This window comes from Diadema antillarum, unplaced genomic scaffold (assembly GCF_040938485.1).
Source record: "Diadema antillarum isolate AM-2024a unplaced genomic scaffold, OU_Dant_1.0 seq00000685_RagTag, whole genome shotgun sequence".
Classification (NCBI taxonomy): domain Eukaryota; kingdom Metazoa; phylum Echinodermata; class Echinoidea; order Diadematoida; family Diadematidae; genus Diadema; species Diadema antillarum.
The window spans coordinates 590,039-616,596 of NW_027271590.1; the positions used below are offsets into that span (position 1 = coordinate 590,039).

Genomic DNA, 26,558 nt, shown 5'->3' on the forward strand with positions numbered 1-26,558 from the left:
TGTGTTTAGTTTGGTTTGTTAGTTTGTTTATGAGTTTGTTTCTCATCTCTTCGTTTTTATTATTTTCATAGCTATTGGCGCTTAATCCCACGCGTACCTTTTCTCTCTATACGCAAACAGCCATGATCAATGATACGCAAGGTGCTGATGTCAAGGTAATCTGCCGATACGTGGTACCCTTACCATACTAAATTTACACTGTCACATCACCATGGTCACTGTACTACTTAGACAGAAAGGTCCGTCTGTCCAGAGAAGTCTCTTATTTTTTTTGACGTTATCGCTCTTCTCCTTGACCTTGGTGGGGATTCTGTGAAGCCAGATGCAGTCTCCGATCTCTCCGCGGAACATGTCCCCGATGACCGGATACAGACCAATCTTTTGGTCAATGTAGGACACTACTACATGTACTAGGACACTAATTTAGTGCGGTAATTACACTGGAGTTGCACTGTCTCTGCACTATGTTCTAACCACATTACAACAAGATAAATTGACACTCAACAAAGGACAATTTCACCTGAAAAAGATCTAGAGACTAGACTAACTGTTGACTAACTTGGGTCGGTCTTAGAGTCTGCAGTAGCCTTGCCCTAGGGTTCTACATGTACATATGATGATGGACGTGGACTTGATTAGTGAATGCAGCAATAAAAGACGCTAGACCCTATTAAACCCCGGGGCGCTCCTTCACACAGTTTCGGGCTGGTCGCAGTTAGCTAGACCCTAGCACCCATATACATGTAGTACAACACATCACTCGTCATTATTGAAAAAAAAAAATTTGAGAAAAATCAGAGTTACAAGTGAATCAGACAATCTGTTCAGAATTATGAATTTTGAAGTTTCAGTGCTGCCATTTTTGCTGGATTAGAAGACTACTAACATTACAGTTTTTTTATTTCAAAAGTGTTTTCCCAAGTCATGTTTCACTTCAACCATGTCAGTTCATATTATGTCATATTTTGCCCCAGATATCACACCTACTGTTACACAATGTCGATTGATGTCTTACTCTTTGTATGTGCAGATGTACAGCTATAAGTCATTAAATACATCATGGGCCCCTGTCAAGTATGTCTACTGAGATGTGGAAACCTGAGGAATGTGCTCTCATCAAGTGTGAGGCCAGTTCATCATGTGTGTCAGAGGCTCATGGTAAGTTTATCCATGTTGTAAATAGTTCCATAAAATCTAATGAAGAGTACCGTAATTACCACTTAGGTAAACTCAGTCTAGCGGGTAAACTTGGTCCCTAGTGCGCTCATTACAGGGTCCTGACTCCAAGTTTACCCATTACTACGGTACTGCATTTGTTGTTAGATCAGATAATTCCATTTACCTTTGTTGCAACTCCTATCTTACTACTGTTTGTCCAACTGCTGCTTTGGAAACTACAGCTATTTTGTGACTGTATGTTGCAGTTGCCATTATATATTGTTATGGCATGAGAAAATATTGTTGGAAAAGACTGGAAAACAATTGTGAGGGGAAGGAGAACAGATTTATACAAGGCTGTCCTTGTATTGTGCCATTGTGATTGTAGCATTACACTGTGGGTCTGTTGTGACTGCTATTGAATGATCATTGGTTTTAGCATGACAAATGATGTTGGTATTGATTCTTGGGTGTCTGAGTAGCAGGTAAAACTTTGTGTGTGGCTTGAATATACACGGAATGATACAAATCATGTTAGCATATTCACTGATAATTTAGATATTTAACTTTTTATTGGACATGATAAATCTTTTGCCATAAGCAGACACTAACCTTGAGTTATCATTTTCTAACTGATTTAATCACAACATCTTTGACTCGGCATGTGTATTTTTTTTTTTTCCTTCAAGTCATCTTTACCAAGTGTATTTCTTTATTGTGGTCTTTAAGGCATCTGCATCAACCCCTGAAGCAGATCTACCTGTGATTCGAGTTCCAAGAGCCATGCAGCAAAAGGTTCAGGACCTCCAACAGCGGAAGAAACCACTGAGGTGGCGGGGTCGTATTTTCACTGCCAGGCCGGGCAAGGAGATCATCACGTCCAAGCGAAAAGAATTCACCCATTACCTCAACCAGTCCTATGACAAGTTCTCCCCTCCAAAGCTAGCCTCCCAGGGCTGGAAGCATTCCAAAGCAAGGGGCGACTACTTCACCATCGTTGCATACAAAGGAGTAAGGCAGTCAGTATATTCCAGTGAAGGTTGGAACACATTACATAATTCACTTTATGTGCAATTTGTGTCAGGCATCGTATTTCAAAAACTTTAGAGACATATATGCAGATTTGTAAGAACCGAAAGTGTCAGTATTTTTTCGTGTTCCACCTTGGAAATGACAGTAGCAAAACAATCTGTTAATGCAGCATCCACACAGTCAGAATAATACACCTCAATGTTAATTTTGGTTGTATTTTGGGATTCTTTTTGCTCTTAAAGGAAAAAAATGAAGAAAAAAAAACACTTTAGGGAAAACCCATTATCAAATAATGTTACAGAGACCTTAGTCAGTGTGTTTCTAAGTTGGACGTTGCCCATGTGAGTACTATAATATCAGAAACATTCACCTCTTTAAGATTTTGTGAATTAGAGCAGACGGCCTTTTTTGTGGCATGAAACTTGCACAAATTGCTGATCATGATAGCTTACAGCATTGTATGCATTCAATGCATTGAATAGACAAAAATTGTCACATATATTTCACTTTTGCATATCAGGGTTTCTTACGAAATTCATTAATATTTCTGGTTTTACAGTAATTCCCCTTAGTTTTTCAACTGCATTCCAGGGATAGGTGATACATAGAGGGCATGGAAAAGATGTGGAAACAGTGGTTAGTGTGTATTCTTAGTATGAAGCTTTTGCATGAAGACATTTAAAATCTTTGTAGTATTTGAAACTTGCATTTGCATGTACAAAAAACATAACAAAACATAAGTTACATGAGCACAAAGGAAGGAAAGAAAAATAAACAAAAGACATCTGTCCGAAATGCTTTAGAAATTAAATCATTTTGGCACCAAGGGTAGCTGTTACTTGTAATGATATTTCAGATTTACTTCTAGACCATACCTGTATGAATTGGGTGATAATTTGGTGTCTTATTTCTTGTGCAGAATCCGTCATTGGCCGGGAAAGGGCAAGATGAAGGAGAAGATGTGGAGAGTTTTCAAAGTCTGAAGCTAGACTCCACGATCTTAGATGGGCTAAAAGTCATGGGCATTGACACACCGACAAGCATTCAGGTAAGTTTTTTGAATGATCACATAATACTTACTGTAAAAGTGGACATTTTTGCTGAGCAATTTTTCGTGCTTGGCCGAGTAAGATGAATTTTTTGTGTTTTTAATTCCACAGATTCAAGACTGTATGTAGTTATTACATGTAGGAAGCAAAGAGTATTTGCATGCTTAATATATTGTGTGAAAATTTCCACACTGCAAAAATTTCCAGTTTTACAATATGTTGTGTGCTACAGTTGAAGTACTATTAAGGGTAAGTGAGTGGTCCTTACCTCTAAGAAACTGAATCCATTGTGGGTTGATTTAAATTTTTCAAAAAGTGGGTAGTGTGTCAAATCATGTGTTCAGTTGCTAGGAGGACAAACAAAATTCTTTTGTAGGAGGGCCAGTATTGCCACATCAACTTTGTTGACATCAATGGGAAATATTAATTCAGTTGAGATATGGAGATGACAAGAGTTGAATGACTTGAGTCTAGTTGATTTCCCAACAGATAAGACAGTAACCGTGGTAGTGTAGTATCAGTCACTGATATAAAATTATTTTCTTTTTTTTGATTGTTTTGTATGCATTTTTTTTCTAACCAAATCTTTTAATAAATATATGGGATCAAGTGAGTTGACATCCAGAATACTGTAAAACACAATATTTTTCACGGTATGAAATTTTCGCGAGTTGCCTCTAACATTTAATGGGTATAATGTAGACGAGAACTTTCACATGCATTTTGTTTTCACGAATCTTGGCTCTCGTGAAATGTGTGAAATTAAAATGCATGCGAACATTCCTCGTTTTACAGTATGTTGTGTTAGAGCAGGACGGTCATTCCAAAGTGTATATTTTGCTGCCCATCAGGTGTCTGCTCTGCCAGTCATTAAACAAGGGAGGAATTCCCTCTGTGCAGCGGAGACTGGGAGCGGGAAGACGCTAGCCTACCTACTACCACTCATGCACAGACTTCTGGTGGAATCCAGACTGACCGGCGCATCCGTTACCACTGGCCTGCCCAGAGGTGTCGTCCTGGTTCCAGTGGCTGAGCTGGCAGCTCAAGTTTGGGTGAGTGTCGCAGGAAGTGTTGTAGACTTTGTCTGCCTACACACATACACACACCCACACACACCCACACACATGATTATATATGCACATGTACACACAGTGTGCACAAGCTTGGGCAAAATTTTTTTGGGGATGCCTTTGAAAACTTGAGCCGTCTATCTGCTATTGTATTTCTTTTACACACACAACTGTAGAGCTCATAAATGCTTACTTAGCTATATATACAACGTAAATGAACTTTGAATATGAGTAATTTGTTCACATCTATTTTTTCAATTTAGATGATGCTAATTCGTAGGGAGGAATATTTATGAAGCCCAATTACTGAATCAAGCTTGTTGAGACGTTTAATTTTAGACATTTGCAGCAATTCAACTTGGAAATTATGAGTGGTCATTGTCTTCAGAATTTCTTTCTATATGTGTAGATCTGTGATAATCTTTACTTCAGAAGCGAAATGTGTATAACATTAGATATTTGTGTCTTTCTCTCCATCAGCATGAAGCTCATGTGCTTGGCAAGTCAGCAGGGTTAACTGTGCAGTTTCTTGATGCAGGGAAGAGTCTGGTTAGTACTGTCACACAATCATAATTATTATCGTTACTAACATAGTTGTGCAAGATAGAACATCTGAAACAATGTGGAAATATGATGATAGAGTTTGGTTCTGGAACCTTTGGCAGAAAATTCAGAGTTTAAATCCTGCCTTGAGAGATTGGAGCATCTTTGGGCTGGATGTTTTACTTGGGATGTCCTACTTGATCAGTGAGCATTAACGTGTGCATGGTTACGCTGAGAGAGATTCCTCTCCTCTTTCTCTTCTTCATTCCCTCCTCCTCCTCCTATTCCTCCTTCCTACAGTTTCATTGAGGTGTAAGATAGTGTGTGGAGAGAATCCAAGTCTGGTGTGAACAGGGACAAGTCTATACATTTGCGTAATCGTAATATTACATTTTGTTAGTTCTGATAAAATGCCGGTAGTTGATTTCAGTCATCTATGGCAAAGGAACACATCAGATTATTTTCACCCATATGACTTTGCAAGTTTGTCACATCCCTGTACCCTACATGTATATTTGTCTCTTGTCTTAATTGTCTTTTTTTCATTTCATTATCCAAACAGAAAATCATGCGGAACCGACTGAGCTCTCCCACAGACATTGTGATTTCTACCCCTGGGCCCATTCTAAGTGCCCTCAGACAAGGTAGGGAATGAAGAAGTGTGTTTGACATCTTCCATTATCACTGCTGCCACTAGCACTTCCCCATGTAGCTGCTCCTTTGTTTTTAAAGGTCTACAGAGCAGTTTGTTGTTCTCCTTTTCAATCTGTCCCATGCATTACCATCTCATCACTCTGATTACCCTCATGTCTGGAAATTCACAGCGGTGTGGCAACCTCTGGCTACAATAAATCTGAAGGTACTAGGTCTACCTTACTGACAGTTGAAGATAGTCAAGATGGCAGCAAAAGGTTTTGCTTATAGTAGCTGCTTAGAAATTGAAAGTAGCCATGTTTGTCTTCAATGAAATCAGAAGTTGGAAAAAAAAATAAAAGGCCCCTAAACATTCTATGCTTCAATAGGGATGCCACCACTAGACCCTATCCCTCCCCAGTCAAGCTTTTTTTTAGTTTTGTTTTCTTTGAAAGTTAAAGTTTTTCATCTCTTTTCTTTTACCACATCTTCCCTGAAGAGATACTTGGGCTGCGTCACGTATCACATGTTGTCGTTGATGAAGCAGACACCATGCTGGATGACAGTTTTGTGGAGCAGACTCTTCGAATCTTGAAGAAAGTCAATGTAAGTTCAGTACTCGAGAGTGTGTATTTTAACACCTCTTCTCTCAAATGTCTTCTACACTTAAACATGTACATTAGTCTCAGTGCAACTGTTGTAAAGTGTAATGTTGTATTTTATATTTCACCATGTGATTCTCATCCTCTACCATCTGTAACTCAACTTTTTCTTCTTTGTTGACCAACCTTCATATCTCTATGAAGGCCTTCTTTCAGCTCGATCCAGTAATTTTAGCTGTCCGTATTTTTTTCCCCCATCTATCACCCGATCTCCATTTTATGGTTTGATTTCTAGAATGCAAAAGGTGAATTCCAATGAAAACAATAAATCGTAAGTTTGTAGCCATGATGCCTGCATTCAGAGACATATTGTTTACTGCATTGTTGTTCAGACTAAAAAAGCAATTTGGGGTAAATACCGTTATTCATCATAACTTGACCACATAGGAAGTCTATAAATAGTCTTGCTTCACCAACTATTATATATCCTGTGGAAGGGGGAAAAACAGAGATGAGCGAAAGTGGAAAGATAATTTAGTTGTCCTGCAGAGTCTCTTTTTATGCCTCCGCCACGAAGTGGTGCCGGAGGCATTATGTTTTCGGGTTGTCCGTCCGTCCGTCCGTCCGTCCGTCCGTCCTTCCGTCCGTCCGTCCGTCCGTCCTTCCGTCCGTCCGTCCTTCCGTCCGTCCGTAATGAATTTTGTGGACAGGGTAACTACCAAAACCTTTTGAGGTATCCTAATGAAACTTGGCATGTACGTGTATTAGGGGGTAAAGTTGTGCCTATCAACTTTTGGGTGCACATGCTCAAGGTCAAAGGTCAAAAGGTCAAGGTCAAATGATCAAAATTTCACTATCTATGCAATGCCTAGAGATATTTTCTTGAAACTTAGTGTATACATGTATTACCCAATTAAGATTCTCTGGTGAAAGTTTGGGGTCATGAGGTCAAAAGGTCAAAGGTCAAAAGGTCAAGTAAAGTGTTGAAATTTTACTATTTTCTCTGTATCTTGGAAATTGTTCAAGGTATCTTCATGAAACATAGTATATATGCATGTACTGACTGGCAGTGGTTATCTAGGGAATTCAGGGTTCATTGGGTCAAAGGTCAGGGGTCAAAGGTCAAGGCAATACTTCAAAATTTTACTATTTTCCTTATATTTATGCTTTGCCAGCAGGATTATTTTGTTTAACTTGATGTATGCATGTATAACCCAATAGAAATTATCTGGGATTTTTTTTTTGCCAAGAAGGTCAAAGGTCAAAAGGTCAAAGTGAAAGTGCTGAACTTACTTCTTTCTCCATATCTCGGAAGTGGCTCAAGTTATCTTGAAACTTAGTACATATTTATGTATGTTCTGCCTGACAGTGATTCTCTTATAAATCAAAGGCCAGATGAAAATGATAACAATTTACTGTTCAATACAGAAATTGCACTTTTTCTCCATACCTTGAAAATTACTCGGTGCATAAACTTATGAGAGGGTCAAAGTCAAGTTAAAGTTCTTAAATCCCCAAATACATGCTCTCCTCCAATTCATCCAATTAAACATACACGTGTAGGTCAAGGAAGGTAAACATTCAATACATTTGTGACAAACATGTCATTTTGATATTTTGCCAATTTTGTGAAAATGTAATCACACATTGTCCACATGTACTATAGACCCATTAGGAGAATCATGCATTATGGCGGAGGCATACCAGTCGCCATAGCGACATTTCTAGTTTACTTTCTCTTTATGTCTAGCATGTACAGGGCCTACAAGTTTGAATGGTGACTATAAACACAAGAGGTGCTTATCAAAAGTGTCCATTAATATCCTATTCATCACTCACAATATGTCAGGTTGGTGCAGGCAACCCTCGCAAGGTGACCCCACCCGGCGAGGCTCAGCTGACTCTGGTTGGTGCCACCATGCCTTCTGATGCCACCAACATCCTGAGTGAGATTGTATCGGTGAGTGCCAAAGGGATACAAAACAAACAAACAAACAAACAAACAAACAAATCACACAGTTTCTACATCAATATCAGTCTCTTCTATAGAAAGGGTGCCTCTGCCATAATCTACATTGTAGGTCATGAACTATGGTGCATTCACAACCTGATGTGATCCTACCGGGAAATTCCAAAGAGACCACCTTTCGATGTGCAAGGCATCATTGGCTAAAGCCCTGATGTTTGACTAACTCATGTCCACACATTGCAAAATGTTTGTAAATTCAACCTGCTCAACCGTGTAACATAATCTTTTCAGGAAGCTCAAATAATAGCATGTGTGGTTTTTTTTTCTTTTCTCATCACTTGACATTTATCTTGAGCTTGTGGCAATTTCTAAAGCCCTCATTTCTCTGAGCTGCAAAGAATTGTGCACACAGATACAGATGTGTGTGTAGGAGGGACTTCTTTCAGAAGGATTTCCAGGGTAGACTATATAGAAGACAGTTTTTGATTTTACTGAATTAAGGTAAGGGCGGGAGATAAGACACAATTGCTGTAAACCTGGATTGGATTCATAAATATTGTGGACACCGTGCTTGTTGTTCAGTGGTGACTCCAGATACGCTTGCAGTAGTCTATCAGAATGATTTTGCTCCATGTTATCATGTTATCTTAATGTAAGGTTCAGTTGTACTTCTGTATCTCTGATTTTTACTTTGTGATCCACAATTTGTTGTACATCCATTTCTTTCTATTTCAGCTTAGATTAAAGGTGCATGGTCCCGGTGTTTTAGTCAAATGCATATGTGGGCGCACGGCGCAAGTTTCCTATAGAGACCTACGCTATCAACTCCTCTTTAGCGCTTACGCTGTGGCACACTTCCCCAAGTCCGAAGAAGTCCGATTCACTGTAGTCAGTGGTCGGATCACAGTTCAGCTTATGATTCGGCTGAGGGGGATGACAGCTTTAGCAAACTTCTTTTGTGATGTCACAAACAAGCACATATGCACGCACCCTGGCATTACTACAGACTGCGCGATGCGCAGAGAAGACAACGAGGGCAACGTTACTTAGCAACACCTTTGCACTTTATTCTTGATGACAGCTCAACTTCGGTAATCTTCGTATCAATGCTAACGGCGATCGGCAGTATCATCAACTGCGCCCTCTACACTACCGGGACTATGCACCTTTAACTATTGATACAGTGCATGGTTCAATTTCTGTTAATTTCTTTAGTTGCTACACTTATAGATGATATGTTAGAAATTAAGACTTAACTTTGCAACAGTATATTTGCAAATCTAGAAATTGACAGAAATGGTTGTGAGAATATTGCATTGATTTAATGTTTGTGTCCATTTTTGTTTTCGCTTTGCAGCAAGAAAATCTGACGATTGTTTCAACACCATACCTCCACCAAATCATGCCTCATGTTCAGCAGAAATTCCTTCGTCTTCACTCTGAAGATAAAGCTGGTAAGAACAAGTAACATTCCTAGTTACATTACAGTCTAATTTCTTGACACTTAACATTTAAAAAGAAAGAAAATAGTCAAAAATATGATCCAAATCCTACGACAGAGTACAATTTTTTGTTCTTCCACAAAGCACTGTAATTTGGCAGTCAAATGCCACACTCTAAAATAGCTCAGTAATGTGCATGGGCTTGCTGATGTCAGAAACAAGCATTCCTTCACAGTTAGCACTACGAACACTCGGCAGCAGCACAGCAGTCAAACATGCTTTTGGGGTGTGAAAATACTGGTATGTTCCCAAATTGGCACAGTACTATAGCACCGTCTTCCACCAACCCCAACTATCGTGATAACTTTGCTGTCAGACCTCACAGACTGGAAGTCACACTCTGAACAGACGGAAGGATAGAGGGACATTCTAAGAGTAATTTAATGTTTTTAACTTCTTAAAGTGGGTAGTTTTTGCTAAAATCTTGCATGTACTATTCCTATTGCAAGTGTTGTCTTCAAATCAATTTATTTTTTATCCCAGAATTTACAAAAAAGTTTACTGTGACAATGATTTAGCTATGATTGTATGCATTAATGTATCCATTTTTACCATATTCTCTTTTTTTTTCAGTGTGTCATAAAAGGATTACATTTTAATTGGAGTACTGATATGCACTTTGATCCCAAATTTCAAAAGGACAAAAGTGAATGTAATATTTTCTGCCAAACTCTCCCATATGATTGTGGTGGTGCAGACAGATTTCTGGATGGAACTCCTTGAACTGAGCTGCAAAATTTTGCTTGTACAATGTATGTGACAGATTACCTACCATGTCCGCTAATATTTTAGGTTCTTTGAGTCTCTGAACATAAGGACAACACTTTCATTCATTCCTGTCGGCAGTTAAGATTCTGGAACTGCTGAAGAAGGAGAAGAACACAGTCCCAACCATGATCTTCTGCAACACATCGCTGACCTGTAATTGGCTGGCGCACTTCCTGAAGGAGAATGGCGTCGAAACCCTGCGACTCCACTCCAGGATGGGCGACAAGGTATGGTTACAGCCACATATAAAGTGTATCTTTTGGTGTTTGAATGCAGTTTTGGAAAATCACCTGAACGACCACAGAAAATATTGACTGTTTAATCTGTCACATATTATTCTGAAAGAAATGATATTTAAGTTCATGTATATGAAATATTTCAAATTATCTTTACATAGAAAATCAGGGATTTGAAGAATAAGGAATTATTAAAAATGTACATATTTTATTACGTAAGTCTCCGATCGAGACTACATGTCTCATCGGGTGTAATATGAGATCCCGCTGGTCACGTGTGTGGCAATTCGTTGGCGCGTTTTGTGTGTGTGAAAAGGATTTTTCACAACCCTCGAATATTCAAGAATTTCGCGGAAATTCTTCCTTTCGGACTTATCAGAATAATGAAAGAACAGAAGGATAGAAGATCCGCTGGCGTGGCCGCGGAAAAAGAAAACAAAGAGAATAAAACTGACTGCGCAGCGGCAGAATCTTCGGGCGAAAACAGAGCAGCAATGGAGTCACAACAGGCGGTGAGTGCTAGCCAAGCTGACCGCGCAGCGGCAGCGAAAGGTACGGCTGCCAACACGGGCCGTGGACGGGGAGTACCGGCGGTGATGGAGGCTGGCGACCGCGCGGCGGTAGCGGCGACTCGGCCTCGGATTGCTACGAAATCCAACTCGTCAAAGTTGACAAATGATAACTTTGGGACCATAAACAGTCGTCTTGATAGACTCGAAGGCTTGCTCTGTCAGTTCATGGAGGCTCTTCCCAGTAAAAGGGAAGGGGTGGCAGGCATGGGACATGCACAGCCAGACCGACATCTTGATCGCAGTGGAAGTGATTCAGCCTCTGCTTCAACTTCTAGCGTTAGTGCAGATTATGACTTGGCACATACAGAAGAAATGGATGTTGAGGATGATGACATGGTGCATGCCTTGAGTGCAGGGCATAGCTCAGAGCTGGAGTCGTGCGTGGATAGGGCAGAAGCACAGACAGTACCAGCTTTTGCTGCTAAATTTGCGGTGGCATCAGATATTGGACAGCCTCTTGATGAGGAGCTAGCAAGCTCTGTCAACTACTTGATGAGCCATCATCTGGAAGAGAAAGTGCTCGATGAGACAAGTAGCAAATACCCAGTGCCGTCGAACTGTCGAGGGATCGACACCCCGAAAGTGAATCAGACGATCTGGGACAACCTCTCTGCCCCTGTTCGTACGAAGGATGTGAAACTTCAGAGGGTCCAAAAATCCCTAACAAGAGGTATCTCGGCTTACGTCAGCCTGCTCGATCCAAGCAACATATCTCCCGAACAGCAAGACGTTCTAGCTTTGTTGTGCAACGCAAACTTTGAGATGAATGCTCTTCGTAAAGAATTGATCAAGCTGGATCTGAACGCGAAATTTACTCATCTCTGCAAACCAACAAACCCTGTAACCAAGTATCTCTTTGGGGATGACTTGGGCAAGCAAGTAAAGGACTTGCAAGACCAGCACAAAGCGGCGGCCGGAGTGATGAGAGGCGGGTTTAAAAGACCCAAGCCGGCCTATCACCCCTACCCAAGCCAAGGGTCTCAACGCAGATACAAGGAAGCTGGTTGGGTGTCGCGGACATCCTACGCGGATTCGTCAGGGAGCACATCTAGGCCTTTTTTAGGCCAACGAAACCAGTGGAGGAAGAGGACCCCACAAGCTCCCCATACGTTTACCCCGACAGCGTCTCGAGAGGGACGCCAAGCCCCACAGTACCGGAAGCTCGGCCAAGGGCAGGGCAGGATGAAATAGAGCAACTCCCAAACAGTGATGAGGTAAGGGAGACAATAACATCTAATGTCAATGATATTGCAGTCGGAGGTCGACTGAAGCTACATATGCACAACTGGGGAGAGCTTACATCTGATACATATATTTTGCAAGCTGTACAGGGCTACAAGCTTGAATTTGACCCAGCTAAATATCCCCCTTGTAGGGAAAAACCCCTTCATGAATTCAAAAGAAATTCTGAGGAAATGGCCTCGATTCAGGAAGAAATCAACAAGCTGGTTGAGAAAAATGTCATAGAAGCATGTGAACATGTAGAAGGGGAATTCATATCAAATATTTTCACAAGGCCAAAGAAGAATGGCGGCCTCAGGGTCATCTTGGATTTGACAGAATTAAACAAGAGTATTTTGTATCAGCATTTTAAGATGGATAATATCAAGACAGCTCTACCGCTTATTTCTCCGGGAGACTATTTAGCTTCAGTCGATCTCCGAGACGCATACTTCACGGTTCCTATCCACCCAGATTCTCGAAAATTCCTGAGATTTACATGGCAGGGAAGGTTATGGCAATTTCAAGCACTTCCCAATGGGCTTAGTTCAGCACCAAGGCTCTTTACAAAACTGCTAAAGCCTGTTTTGGCAACGCTCAGGGAGCAGGGCCACATTGTAATTGCATATCTAGATGATACACTTATCATTGCAAAAACTGCCGAGGAAATGCAGGCAGCAGTGAGCGCAACTACTAAGTTGCTATCAAATTTGGGGTTTATTGTTCACCCTGAAAAATCAGTTTTAGAGCCTACTCATGAGATTACCTTTCTGGGTTTCAATCTGAACACTCTGGATATGAGTGTTAGGCTTCCCAAAGAAAAACAGGAGAACATAAAGCAGTCTTGTAAAGAACTGTTGGCTACTGAGAAACCTGTTATCAGAACAGTTGCAAAGGTTATTGGACAACTAGTGGCATCATTCCCAGCAGTACAATATGGCCCTCTCTATTATAGAGCCTTAGAGAAAGACAAGATTCTTGCCCTTGCAAGGAACAAGGGACATTTCGATAGGCATATGACCTTGTCAAGAGAAAGCATGCATGAAATTCAGTGGTAGATATGGAACCTTGAGTCACAGTTTAGCCCAATGCAGAGGGCAAAACCAGATGTGGAAATCCACACAGATGCCAGTGGTAAAGGCTGGGGGGCAACAAATCTGTGCACTTCAACAGGTGGCAGATGGAATAGTGATGAGTTGAAAGAGGCAAATCAGAATAAAATTAACCTGCTAGAAATGGTAGCAGTTAGTCATGGGCTAAAAGCCTTTTGCTCAGAGAAAAGGAGCAATCATGTACTTGTTAGAGCAGATAACATAACGGCTGTCGCATATCTGAACAATATGGGTGGCACAAAATCTCCTGAATGTAATCAAATGGCCATTGATATTTGGGAATGGTGTATTAGTAAGGACATCTGGCTTACAGCTGCTCACCTACCTGGGCGATTGAATATTGAAGCAGATCGCATGTCTCGAAAATTCTCGGACAGCACAGAATGGATGTTGAATAAGAGCATATTTCAACAAATAATCAGGAGATTTGGTGTGCCTGAAATTGACATGTTTGCCTCCCGCCTAAATAAACAGGTAGACCGATATATTTCTTGGAGGCCTGAACCAGAGGCCTGGGCAGTAGATGCCTTCACAGTTGATTGGAGTCAGTGGGAGTTTTATGCCTTTCCCCCATTCAATCTAGTGCCAATGTGCTTGCAGAAAATTCAGAAGGATGAGGCATGTGGGATTTTAGTGGTGCCCAATTGGCCAACACAGGTTTGGTACCCTATCCTTAAGAGTATGCTGGTTGAGGAACCCATGTTAATTCGAAAGAGTAAGACATTATTATGTCAACCAGTTTCAGGCACCCCACATCCTTTGAATAATCACTTGTCTCTATTATGTTGCAGGCTTGGAAGGGACTTTACGCAGAGCAGGGCCTCACACAAAGGACAATAGACATCATAGCTGCGTCGTGGAAAGGATCCACTAAAGCACAGTACCAGGTGTACATCAGAAAATGGAAAAGATTTTGTGCAGAGAGACACATTAATTATTTGAATGTCCAAGTTTGTGATGTCCTTGCATTTCTTACAAATATGTTAGACAAAGAAAAAGTTGGATACAGTAGCCTGAATACAGCCAGGAGTGCCCTTTCCACGTTTCTCATAGTTGATGGTGGACGACAGCCTCTTGGGTCGCACCCACTTGTAAATAAGTTTATGAAAGGAGTTTTTCATTTAAAGCCGCCTGCTCCTCGCTACTCTTCTATCTGGGATGTTAAAGTCGTCTTGGACTACCTCAGAAAGCTGTCTCCATCCAAGGCACTTAATCTGAAGCAACTTACTCAGAAATTGACTATGCTGATAGCACTTGTTTCTGCACAAAGGGTGCAGTCTCTTCATGTTATCCACCTGGACAGGATGAGGTGGAAAAAATCATCTGTTGAGATTTCTTTTGAGAACACACTGAAACAAAACAAGCCTGGAAATACGGGATTCAGTGTCACACTAAATGCGTACCCTCCAGATAGGAGATTGTGCATAGTGAATTATATGAAAGAGTATGTGCAGCGGACACAGAATCTAAGAGGGATGGAGAGACATTTGTTAGTAGCTTATAAGAAGCCTCACCGTCGTGCATCAAAGCAAACAATTGCACGTTGGATTAAGACTGTCCTACATGACGCTGGTGTCGATACACAGATCTTCAGTGCTCACTCCACAAGGGCGGCCTCTACGTCAGCAGCACAAAGGAGTGAGGTGCCTGTGTCAGAAATCCTCTCAAGGGCTGGATGGGTGGCTGAGAAGACATTCCGCAAGTTTTATTGCAAGCCCTTACAAGATACTAACCAATTTGCCCAGGCTTTACTGAAAATGTGACTTGGCAACTTCAGTCTGCATATGGAATGGCAGTCTGCACAGAGTGCACAGGTATGTCTGTCTGTAGTGATGCCGTTGATGGCTTACAGATGTATTGTTCTGTACGTGACTACAGGGCTTTGAAATCTCATATTACACCCGATGAGACATGTAGTCTCGATCGGAGACTTACGTAATAAAATAGGAAGATTAAATGAGAACTTACCTGTTTGAAATTTAATCTTGATTTTATAAGTAAGTCGTAGAGAAGAGACTACATCCCTCCTCTTCCCACCCTGCGACTTACGTAGCCTTATGCAGGTAAAGTTCTCAACATCTTCATCTTCCTATCAATATATCCTGTAGTCTCGTACAGCTTTAAAAAATTGCCACACACGTGACCAGCGGGATCTCATATTACACCCGATGAGACATGTAGTCTCTTCTCTACGACTTACTTATAAAATCAAGATTAAATTTCAAACAGGTAAGTTCTCATTTAATCTTCCTATTCCTGATATGTATTCTTATGTAAGAAATTCTTAATAATATTTTGTTATGTTTTCTTCTTTTTTGTGTGTGTCTATTAAGCATGCAAATTTTAATATTTGATTATTGCTAAAGTATATTATGTAATGTAAATTATTGTAGAGTTTTGTAGTTATGTTGAATATAATATTACATTTTGGCATAATTATGATATATGTAAGGCGCTTAGAAACTGTGTATTAAGCGCGATATAAATGTTAATTATTATTATTATTTTCTATTGTACACAAAATGTTTATAGTCCCAAAGACTTGTCTTTGTGTAATTCTCTGTAGTGTGCATGATCTATAGAAAGTTTTGATTTGGAAAATAAAAATTGCATGCTTTTCATCTAAAAAAAAACAAGAACATGGATATTATGTGGAATCACAGGTTTAATATCAAAGTCCAGCTGTAGACGCCAATACGTCTATCTCTCACATCAGTTTGAGCCTCATATCTCCCTCATACCTGCACTTGGAGAATTCAGAATGGGTGACCTCTTTGTATCCACAATGATTTCATTGGCACAGGTGTGTATAGGATATTGTCCATACCAAGTGTATTAGTTCTTGAAAAGCACAAGGGCGGTATGAATATGACACAATGAGAATTTGAAGCTTGTTACAAATTCAGCTGTCCATTTCATTGTGGTATTCAGGATTTTTGCATCAGATGTGATGTAAATTTCTTCAAAACATCCTCTCAGTGCTATACAGATGAGTCTGAACTCCAAGGAGAGTTTATGAGTATAGTCATCTCAGTATTTTGATTTATTTGTCTCGTTTCATTTGAATTGCAGTCAAGGAGTGGAGTAATGTCGGCTTTCAAATCCGGAAAAGTTGACATCTTGGTTTGTACAGACATCGGTTCAAGAGGAGTTGACACAGTGAAAGTAAGTCTACCTGGTATTACGTGTATGTCAGTGTTGTTGTATAGGTTAGGTTTATACATTATGTATATCACTTTAGCAGACAAAAGGGAATAATATGTTAGTGACCAGTTGCTAATGGGGAATTTCCCCTGTTGTTAAGGGGGAATTCCCTCTGTGTCATCAATAGGGCTAATTTATTTTGTGTTGTTTTGTAAAAGATATAATTATAATTCAATTCAATTTGATCATAGTTTATTTCCAATCAAGAAAATCAAAACATAGTACAAAGTATGCATGTCATGAAATAATATTGTTCAAACATTTGCAAAAGATTCATGTAGTGTACGAGATAAATTATATAACAACATATATATATATATATATATATATATATATATATATATATATATATACAATAATTAGGAGGAACAATGCATATATACTTCGTGGGCGTGCGGAAAATAAATTTGATTATGGAAAATAGTGATCCACTAAAAAGCAAAGCTTGTGGGACGTGGATCGCTAGATAAATAATGAGGGTTTTTTTATAGCTATTGTATTTGATATAGATTATTTAAATCATTTGTAAAGATGAACATGTAGTTATTTTGAGATACGCAGGTCGCGAAAAAGTAAAGAATAAAAATGGAATATCAATGCTAATGCCCGGACACTGTTCACTGAACCACCTGTACCGGGAAAATATGACAAGGACAACACACTCGTACACACATTCAATTACCCACACACATATAAGACGCAAGACAGTACCGAGAGGAGAGACAGTACCGTGAAACAGTACCGAGAGGATATACTGGCATGTTTTGATGGAGCATTGCTGGTGTGCACCAAATTTTGTCAGGTTTCATATTTCCATGGTAGCAGCAAATAAAAAGAGAGAGAGAGAGAGAAAAAAAGAAATTACTTGACATTCATCTGCAGTGAACACTGCTAAAATTGAGACAAACTTTCTTATCAGGTTGTGCATTTTTCCCGTCATCAAGAAGACCAGTTACAAATCAAGCATTAACAATCTACAGTCATGCATGATCATGATTCAGTAGAGTAATTCCCCATCATTTTAAACCCTTCCCCTTCCCCAAAAGAAAGAAAGAAAGAAAGAAAAAAAAAAGATACAGAAATCATCTGTATGCATTTATCCATGTATGTGTTATTGCTAAGCTTTTTTTTTTCAGTAAGATTTCATTCATCCTCTAAAGTTCACAGTAAGTCAATTTTGGTAAAGGGAAATTTCAATTTCAATTTATGAAAGAATTATTCCAACTGTCAAAGCGCCTAAATTTTGCCTTCTTTCGCAGACAGAGGTTATGCTATTAGGAAGCTCTTTTGCTGCAGTTTTATGCACTTAACCTGTTGAGGACGGACTGATCTTACTATAACACGCATTTCCCATAGACATCTGCCCGAGTATTCTCGGGACTCGTCCTCAACGGGTTAATAGCTGTAAGATGGCAATGTGTAACATTTTTTTCCCCCTTATATTTGACTGTCACATGTTTGTGCAGAAGTTATGTTTTGATTCCCTCACTTTGATGACACAGTCATTGTGGCTTAAGTAAGCATTCACAAATATGTGAACATAGTGTCAACAATATCTGTTGTTATTTATATTCCTCTGTTTCTGTCTTTGCCCATCTATTAACAGGTGCAGCATGTGATCAACTTTGACTTCCCTAACTTCATGTCCGACTACATCCATCGGGCCGGCAGGGTGGGTCGCGTTGGCAGCCAGGGGGTGGGACACGTCACAAACTTTGTGGTGCACAAGTGGGACGTTGATCTGGTCAACAAGATTGAGGTTTGTGTTCACAGCCATCTGCCAATCATCTTCAATATCACCATGTGTTGACTGTAGGTGTGATACTAGTACTGTAAAGGCTATTACTTTTACGTACAGATTTTTTATGCCTCCGCAACGAAGTGGCCGGAGGCATTATGTTTTCGGGTCGTCCGTCCGTCCGTCCGTCCGTCCGTCCGTCCGTACGTCCGTCCGTCCCGTTTTGTTTTTATCGATATTTCAAGAACCGTGTGGTGGTTTTACATCAAACTTGGTATGAGGGTATATCCTTGGGGGATAATACTTTGTGTGGATTTTAGGGTCACAGGGTCAAAGGTCAAAGGTCACAGGTTATTTTGTGAAAAAAAAATTGAAATTTCATGTTTTTCTCCATATCTCGCAAATGGTTCAAGGTATCTTCATGGAACTTAGTATATATGCTTGTACTGATGGGCAGTGATTATCTAGGGAAGTTGGGGTCATGGGTCAAAGGTCAGGGGGTCAAAGGTTAAGGTCAACTCCTCAAAATATCACTACTTTCCTTAGAATGCAATATGCCTGAAGGTTTTTTTTTTTTTAAACTTGATGTATGGCATGTATTACCCAATATATATTTTTGGGGAAGTTTCTTGCCAAAAGGTCAAAGGTCAAAGGTCAAAGGTCAAGTGAAAGTGCTAAATTGCACTTTTTCCTCCATATCTCGAAAGTAACTCCAGGTATCATCATGAAACTTACATATTTATGCATGTTCAACCTAACAGTGATTCTCTTTGGAACTGTGAGGTCAAAGGTCAAAGGCCAGGTTTAGATAATGCTATTTTCCCATTTGATACTGAAATTATACTTTTCCTCAATACCTTGAAAATTACTCAATGCATAAACTTATAAAAGGGTCAAAAGTCAAGTAAAAATCATCAGTTCCCCAAATACCTGCACTCTGACATTTTAATCATTCATCCAATTGAACCTAGTTCTAGGAAAGTGAACATTCAGCACATTTGTGTCAAACCTGTCCTTTTAATATTTTGCCAGTTGTGTGAAACTGTCATCACACATTGTCAAGACATTGTACTATAGACCTATTAGGAGAACCATGCATTATGGCGGAGGCATATCAGTAGCCGTAGCGATATGTCTAGTTTGCACATGAGGAGGTCACAGACATTTTTCGCAAAATGTTGTTTCATGATTTTAAACTGATGATATTGTTCACTCTGTCACTTTGCTGTGCTTGGCAATATTTTTTTGTGTTGCAAAATTGGTGAAAATTAAACCCTTGCGAAAAGAACAATTTTCTTTTTGCTGTACTAAATATATACTTTCTCAAGGATCTAAGCGTGTATAGATCTCTTCATTGTGGCTAAGCGTGTATAGATCACTTCATTGTGGCTTGTATGTTCATTTTTTTTCCTTTACATTCAATTTTGTTGTTTGTTTCCAGTGAAACCTATTTTTTCAAATATCTATTTTCTATGTTTGATTCAAGTGAAAGTTCTTCTCATGACTTGCTTTGGTGGAGGGTGTGGTATTTTTTCGGCTCTTGAGATAGATGAAAAGTTATGCCAGCAACATGGTTTTAAGTTCACTAACCCTGCAAATAAATCATTTAAATTATGCTGTTTACCCACATACAAAAAAAAATGTTTTGAAATGCTCTCTTGTGCTAAAGATTGAGCAAGTAAAGTTCACTGAAATTGGCCCACTGCCAATATTCATGGGAAAGTTTCCCCTTTTACATAAATCAAAAGTGTTCAATATTTTCTCTTTCCTCTCTCTCTCTCCCTACAATGACATCACTACATCTGCAGAGAGCTGTCAGAACGCGGGAGGGTCTTCCGCGATTCACCACCAACATCAAGCGGGCACACTTCAACCGTGCGATGCAAGAAGAGATGCAGGCACTCCAGGGGAACATTGGGGGATGACAGGGGATGACAGGATCTTCCAGCGCACTCTCTTAATTAAGGGCAGTAGTGTTACAGAGATGCCCTTGTTTTCGAGGAAGAACTCCAGGTTGCCATGGCAACATGATGGATGCAGACCGGCTTGACTTGATGGTGGTACCTTAAGGCATTGCCACTCTGAAAATTGATGAACAAACAATATTGTTTGTTTTGTTGATGTTCCATTTCATGACAAGGGATTGTGACATGTTGTATCCTGTCGGTGGTGCCGACATGCCAAGAGCAAAGAACATTGTGTTACTGAATGCAAAGCATTTCATGTGAGGTTGCACATAAGGTGCACATTTTATTCTGGTTGAAATAACCTGAATCGGAGACAATAGTGAATTACTCACTCAGGTGCAGAGCAATTACAAAGGAAAAAAATGTTACTCTTTTTATATCTTATTAAGTTTTGAAATCTGCACAAATCTTATAAATGAAGGGTGGCATGATTAATCGGTATCGGTATTAGTACATCACTAGTCTCTCTCCATGGGTAAATGCAACAAACTTCTCTTTGCAGCAGAATCCATTTTACCTGGCTAGGTTATCATATTGTCCATACAGGGCAATATCATTTAAATGACCTGTGTGGAGTTTGGAAAACACAAATACCTACACCCAGTAAATACTGCAATATTTGTCTGAATTCCTTTGGAAGGTAATGTTTGCTTAAAATCTATTCAGCTCAGAGTATTGTGATGCTCAAGCAAATATACTGGTCATAGACTTATTAAAGTATTATTTTACAATGTAAAAAGAGGCTGGGTTAATCATGACGAAGAATGCTGCCTGTGCACATGCACTAACTCATAACTAACACATGCACTAACCACAGGGGGTGGGGGCTGCTTCAGGGTAGAGGAGACAGACCATGTTATGTGTGTCAAAGAGGTCATCTGCTTCCTCCTCCAGCTGCTTCGATCTCTCCAGCAGTGCTCTCCTCCTGACTTCCTCTTCAAAGACCTTGTTGCCCACTGCTGGTTTGATGGCTCCTGCAGCTAGAACCTGTGCTGTTCTAAAGTCAAGCTTGGGACAGCTGGAAACTAGGTTGTTCCAATGCTTCAGGAAGACACCCAGAGATATGTGCAGGCCTGGAGGGCAAACCTGTCAACAAGGCAAAAATTATTGCTATTGTTGGAATTCATTACAGAAATCATTATATGGTTGGAGATCACTCAGTGATATCACTCAGCATTTTTCTTGTCAACTCTATCTTATATTCACCAATATGATGCCAATTACTTTGTTATATGTTGTTTCTTTGATTCAAGCTGCATATACATTAAAACATAAATGTTATTATTTGATTTCGTTACACAGTTGTTGCTGCTGATTTGTTTTTCATCTAAAAAGATCTTATTCTTTCATAAGCCTATGACTTCACATTGCGCATGAAGATACTCCAAGTTGCAACCCTCCATAAGTTGACTGTACATGTTTGTATGCTGGCTGTGACCTTGGAAAGGATATGCAAAATCAGCTATGAATCAATGTTACAGGTTCGTGTGAAGATTCGTCTTGCCAGGACCGGATGTGTTTTTCCAGAAATGCGAAAGGTTTAGAAACAAATCTGTCAACACCATAACCACTGCTACCTGGCAACTGAAGACGAGGGCAGTATCAAACTAACCTCTTTTACCTTGGGCCACAACTGTCAGAGCTAGTGTAGCTGGCCATGTTTTTATTATTTTTCACTTTCTTCTCTCACTGTTGAGAAATGCTGCTCACCTGAACCAGTGGAATCTGGAAGAATGGTTCCCTGATTACATTGTCAGACTCTTTTGCCACTTGGGTTGTTTTGTACTTCTCCAAGGATGTTCTGAGGGTGTCCAATGTCCACACAGTGATGTGTGATCTTTCTCCTGGGGGTAGATGCAGCTCCTGTCTTGTAGCATGGCAGTATAGGCAGCAGTGTCGACCTGTTGAATTAGGTGAAGAGATTTTGTAGTGACGAAAGAGGGGGAAAGAGCAGAAAATAATTTAAAAGTTATATCCACTTTGTGCTATTTGTCTCCAAGCATGTATTGCAATTTCTGTCACTTTGGGAGATAACATTATATTCAGGTATATACAAAAATATTTGTGTACTGGGCTCCATTTCATAAAAGGTTGATACGATAACAACTCTTGCTGGAATGACAATTGTCATGGTAATGACAAGAATCCAGCTTCCTGATTGGCTGTTGCTATTGGAAGTTGCCATTCCAGCAAGAGTTGTCATCCCAGCATCTTTTATGAAACGGGGCCCTGGTGTGTGTATGCTGTCAAAACAAGTGCAGAATATGGTCTATACGTATCCATGGAGATAATACCTGCTGACATACGCGGTGCATGAACTAAATTACACAAAATTTTTAGATGTTCGCGTCCTGTCAGAGGTTTAATTTCATAATATATTAACCATTCTGGATTGCTTACTTTGTTGTAATGCTTGCATGAAGACTTCATATATTTTGGTATCATGACTATAAAAGGAATACTCAGATGAGTAATTTAAGAAAGAATTTCTATTCTAAAAATTAAAATTCTTTTAAGATATTATTTGTTAGTTGCATGAGCATAAAACTTCTACTGAGTTCATACCGGAAGCTCCTGTGCACCTTGCAAAGGTACTCATAGTCACCCATGGCAAACACTCGTACTTTCCTCCCTCTGTTAATAATCATTACTAGAGATGACTGTGCTGGCACAGTAGTCTTCTTGTGGGCCTCTTGGTACCGTACTATCCCAATATCTTCACGTGGCTCAGATTGGAGAAGGTTGACCAGTGGCGTGACCTTGCTCGGATGGGTCTCTAGGGCAGCTGCTAACCGGTCAATGAGTGCATCTTGGTTATTTGAGTTTATTTTTGTAACCTCAGCTATGACATTATAGCCAATGATTGGCTCGGGGAGCTCATCTGGGGTGAGTAGTACTGGGACCTCAATCTTGCAGTCGCTTGTGCTTCCCAAGGAAAACTCTACTCCTACCCAACCTGTGAATGGGAGCTTGTCCCCGTTTGCCGTCTTCAGCTGCAGGCTAGCATCACCTAACAGCTCCATGATGGGGCGTATCTTCTCTCCAGGCAGGTGGGTTTCTCTCCAGCGCTCAGACATCAGGGACACTTGGGTACCAGTATCCCACAATGCTTGGGTGGCGACTCCATTTAGGTTGCAGTTAACCAGGCATCTTTCTCCCACTAGTTTTGTCAATTTTGTGTCATTTGTCTGGTGTCTTGTCTTGGTTTGGTCATGTGGTAATTGGTGGGTTCCTTGTGGTGGTTGGTCTATGTGGGCTACTGTTGCTGGTTGGGACGCTCCTGAGATGCCGGTTGCCCATCGTCCCTCCTTGGCAACCCTTGCGCGTTTCCCGACTGGAAACGTGCCCGGCATCCATGGAGGAAGTGTTCCCCACTACCACAATGGAAGCAGTGGGTGCATTCTTGACCATTTCCTACTTGGCGGCATGGTGGACATCCCCAGTCAGGCCTTCGTCCCTTGCTTGGTCTCTTGGGCTGAGCTGCATTAGTTGCCTTTAAGGATGCAAGTTCAGCTTGTATTTGGTGGAGTTGCTTTCGCAAACTATCAGCCTCTGACTCCATCTTGCTGACTTTTGCCTTTCCCGCCTTTGCTTTTGATTTTGCGTTCGGCTTCATTCATCTCCGACGCCTGCACTTGCTTGAATAAGGCGGCATCGCTGACATCTGGGTCGCTAAGCAACGGGCGCATGTCGATACAAATATTGTCACATGCAAACCCCGTTGCCAGGAAGTGCAAGAACATCTGCTGGACAAGTCCCGCTTCGTACCTCAGCATTGCTCCCACTTTTCTTGACGCATGGAGGATCCTTTGTCGAAGATCCAACATCCTTACCAGGAAATCGTGGGCTGATTCACTTGGTCCCTGGGCAGCTGCTGACAGATCCTTGTAGAGGCTGGTTGCCTCACCTTCCCGGAAGTGAGCCTGGAGGATCTCTCTCAGGGTTGCGAGGTTCAGGTCCTCCTTGATTTCCAGGTAGCTATGCAAATTCATTCCTGGGCTAATGGCGCGGAGAACCCCTTCCACCAGGTCAGATTCTGTGTAACCTTTTGCCAGGCCCATCTCCAATTGCCTGGTAAGGCTGGCCAGACTGATCTTATCCTTTTGTCCTACCTCCCCAATTTGTCCCACAATCCTGAACTCTTTCTTTATGAGACCCGAGAGATGGGAAAGAGCAATATTATCTGCTGACACTGGTGTCTATCTACTGGGGCCGTCGCTGCTGCTTTGCTTTTCCTCAACAGGTGGTTCAGACATCAACACCACCTCCTTCTGCTCTGACCCGGCGATCTGCTCGATGTACTCCTCCACCTTTCCCAGGTAGCAAAGTCCGCCATCTTCCATTTCCTCCACCTCTTCCCTGTCCAAATAACTTACAACCCACCGAAGTATACCAACCTGCCCTCTCCCCCTTACCTTTTCTGCATCCTCCGAGAGATCTGCAGCGTTTCTGCTAAGAGATGGAGTTGGTCCTCCTGGAGACGGTGCACGCCCTTCTGGACCATCAGGGTGACCTCTTCCAGGCTCATCTTGGTTGATCAGGTAATCTTTTGGCCGGGTGCGGGTGAGAGGCTTCAGGCTATTGTCCCAAGGATGACACATCCGCCTTTGGTCTTATCTCTCTCCTGTGCTGGCGTCGTCCTGGCAGGGTCGCCAGAAAATGTTACACCCGTCCCGATGTGTCAAGGGGTGTTTAAAAACTGTGTACTGAAGGAAGGGAAAAATGCCACGTCTAGTCACAATGGATGCAGGGATGAAAGTGTGGAGCTCAAAACCACATCCATTGTGATGAAGGCATTTTTCTTAGAAACTGAAGAGAAAAAAACTCCACTCTGATTTCAGGGGTGGGTGAAATTAACTAGTGAGGGTAAATTTCCCTATTTATACCAATGCATATATCTAGAAACTTCCAAAAAATTTAGGGGGGTCTATTTTCTTGAGGCCTTTACAGTAACAAGTTTGTCGACATTACTTGTCACTCGTCCCTTGCTTTCTGTGATCTACAAACTTCTCACACCTGACTATGAAATCTCTCCTATTAAATCAATGTATAACTGTAGTAATATTCAGTGACATCACAATAACAGCACTTGTCATAACAAGTGTCAGTAACAATTACACTTGCTGCAGTATCAAGTGTCAACAAGACAGAGCCTCAGTCACAAAGGGGGATGGGGGAATGTTCCTTGGGGCTGTATACTTCTGATGAAGTAACACATGTAACTTTCTTTTTTCAAGATTGTTACTATTGCAACGGTCAGTGTCAGCATTTTCCTTGTTCAGGAATTAAATCAGATGACGTTCACTTTCCCTGTCCGAGATTGCTATTGCAGGGGTACCCATTTCATCTGATCAAATGCAACTGCACCTCAACCTTCATCTCAGTGGTTACTTGAACGTTCCTTGTTCGGGATTGTTCGTTCCAGTCCCGTTGTTGGGCGGGGGGGGTAGGTGCATCAGTAAACTTCACTGCTTTAAAAACCACTATTATTGTCCACACGATGACAGCTTACTGAGACATTTATAATAATAACCTACTCCTAATGATGGGAACATTTATGATAAAACATCAATATTCAATGGGACATACATTTACTTATAAGAGCATTTATAATGACACATCAATAATGGGACATCGATAATAAATGGGACTTGCTTATTCCAGTAGAATCATTATCCACAATCCAAAACTTGTCAAGTCAACATCTTGCAACTTTCACTAATAAGTGCAACAATTGCAAAGGTTCTGAACATCTATGATGTTCCTGGTCATTAGTGTTTGCAGTAGCGACAACTGTTGTAATTTATTTAACTGTTCCTAATCCTTTCAATTGTTCTTAGTCCGTTTTAAGTGTTATCATCCGTTAAGGAGTGGCAAATACTTAAGCCAGGGTCCCAGACCCTGTTCTCCTTCCCTATCACCATTGTACTCTTACCTATTTAACATTGCAAATGTTAATGAGACAAATGAAAGAATAAATGCATTCGTAAATCGACATGTCCTAGACTCCTCAAGTGTCTTATAAGCTACTCATCTTATAGAGAGAACTGGTTGAGGCTAGCCTGTAAGACTTTGGGTGATAAATGACTATCAGCCAGCTTGCCATCCTCGACCTGACCCTAGCCAAATTGGTAGCGGTAGTTGTCACTGTAAGTGATCATCACTTGGCTGAAATTGTATTA

At 40.7% G+C, this 26,558-nt stretch overlaps 1 protein-coding gene across 1 annotated transcript; it reads left to right on the forward strand.

The window, feature by feature from the left end:
- Window positions 1-1,035: 1,035 nt before the first annotated feature.
- On the forward strand, window positions 1,036-20,334 carry LOC139737197 (probable ATP-dependent RNA helicase DDX28). Its single transcript, XM_071647874.1, has 13 exons — window positions 1,036-1,158; window positions 1,888-2,169; window positions 3,110-3,238; window positions 4,091-4,291; window positions 4,790-4,858; window positions 5,415-5,496; window positions 5,985-6,091; window positions 7,937-8,047; window positions 9,414-9,510; window positions 10,405-10,553; window positions 16,540-16,632; window positions 18,278-18,430; window positions 20,218-20,334. Exons 1-13 carry the CDS (start codon window positions 1,060-1,062, stop codon window positions 20,332-20,334), a joined length of 1,689 nt encoding a protein of 562 aa, XP_071503975.1. The 5' UTR covers window positions 1,036-1,059.
- The last annotated feature ends 6,224 nt before the right edge of the window (window positions 20,335-26,558 follow it).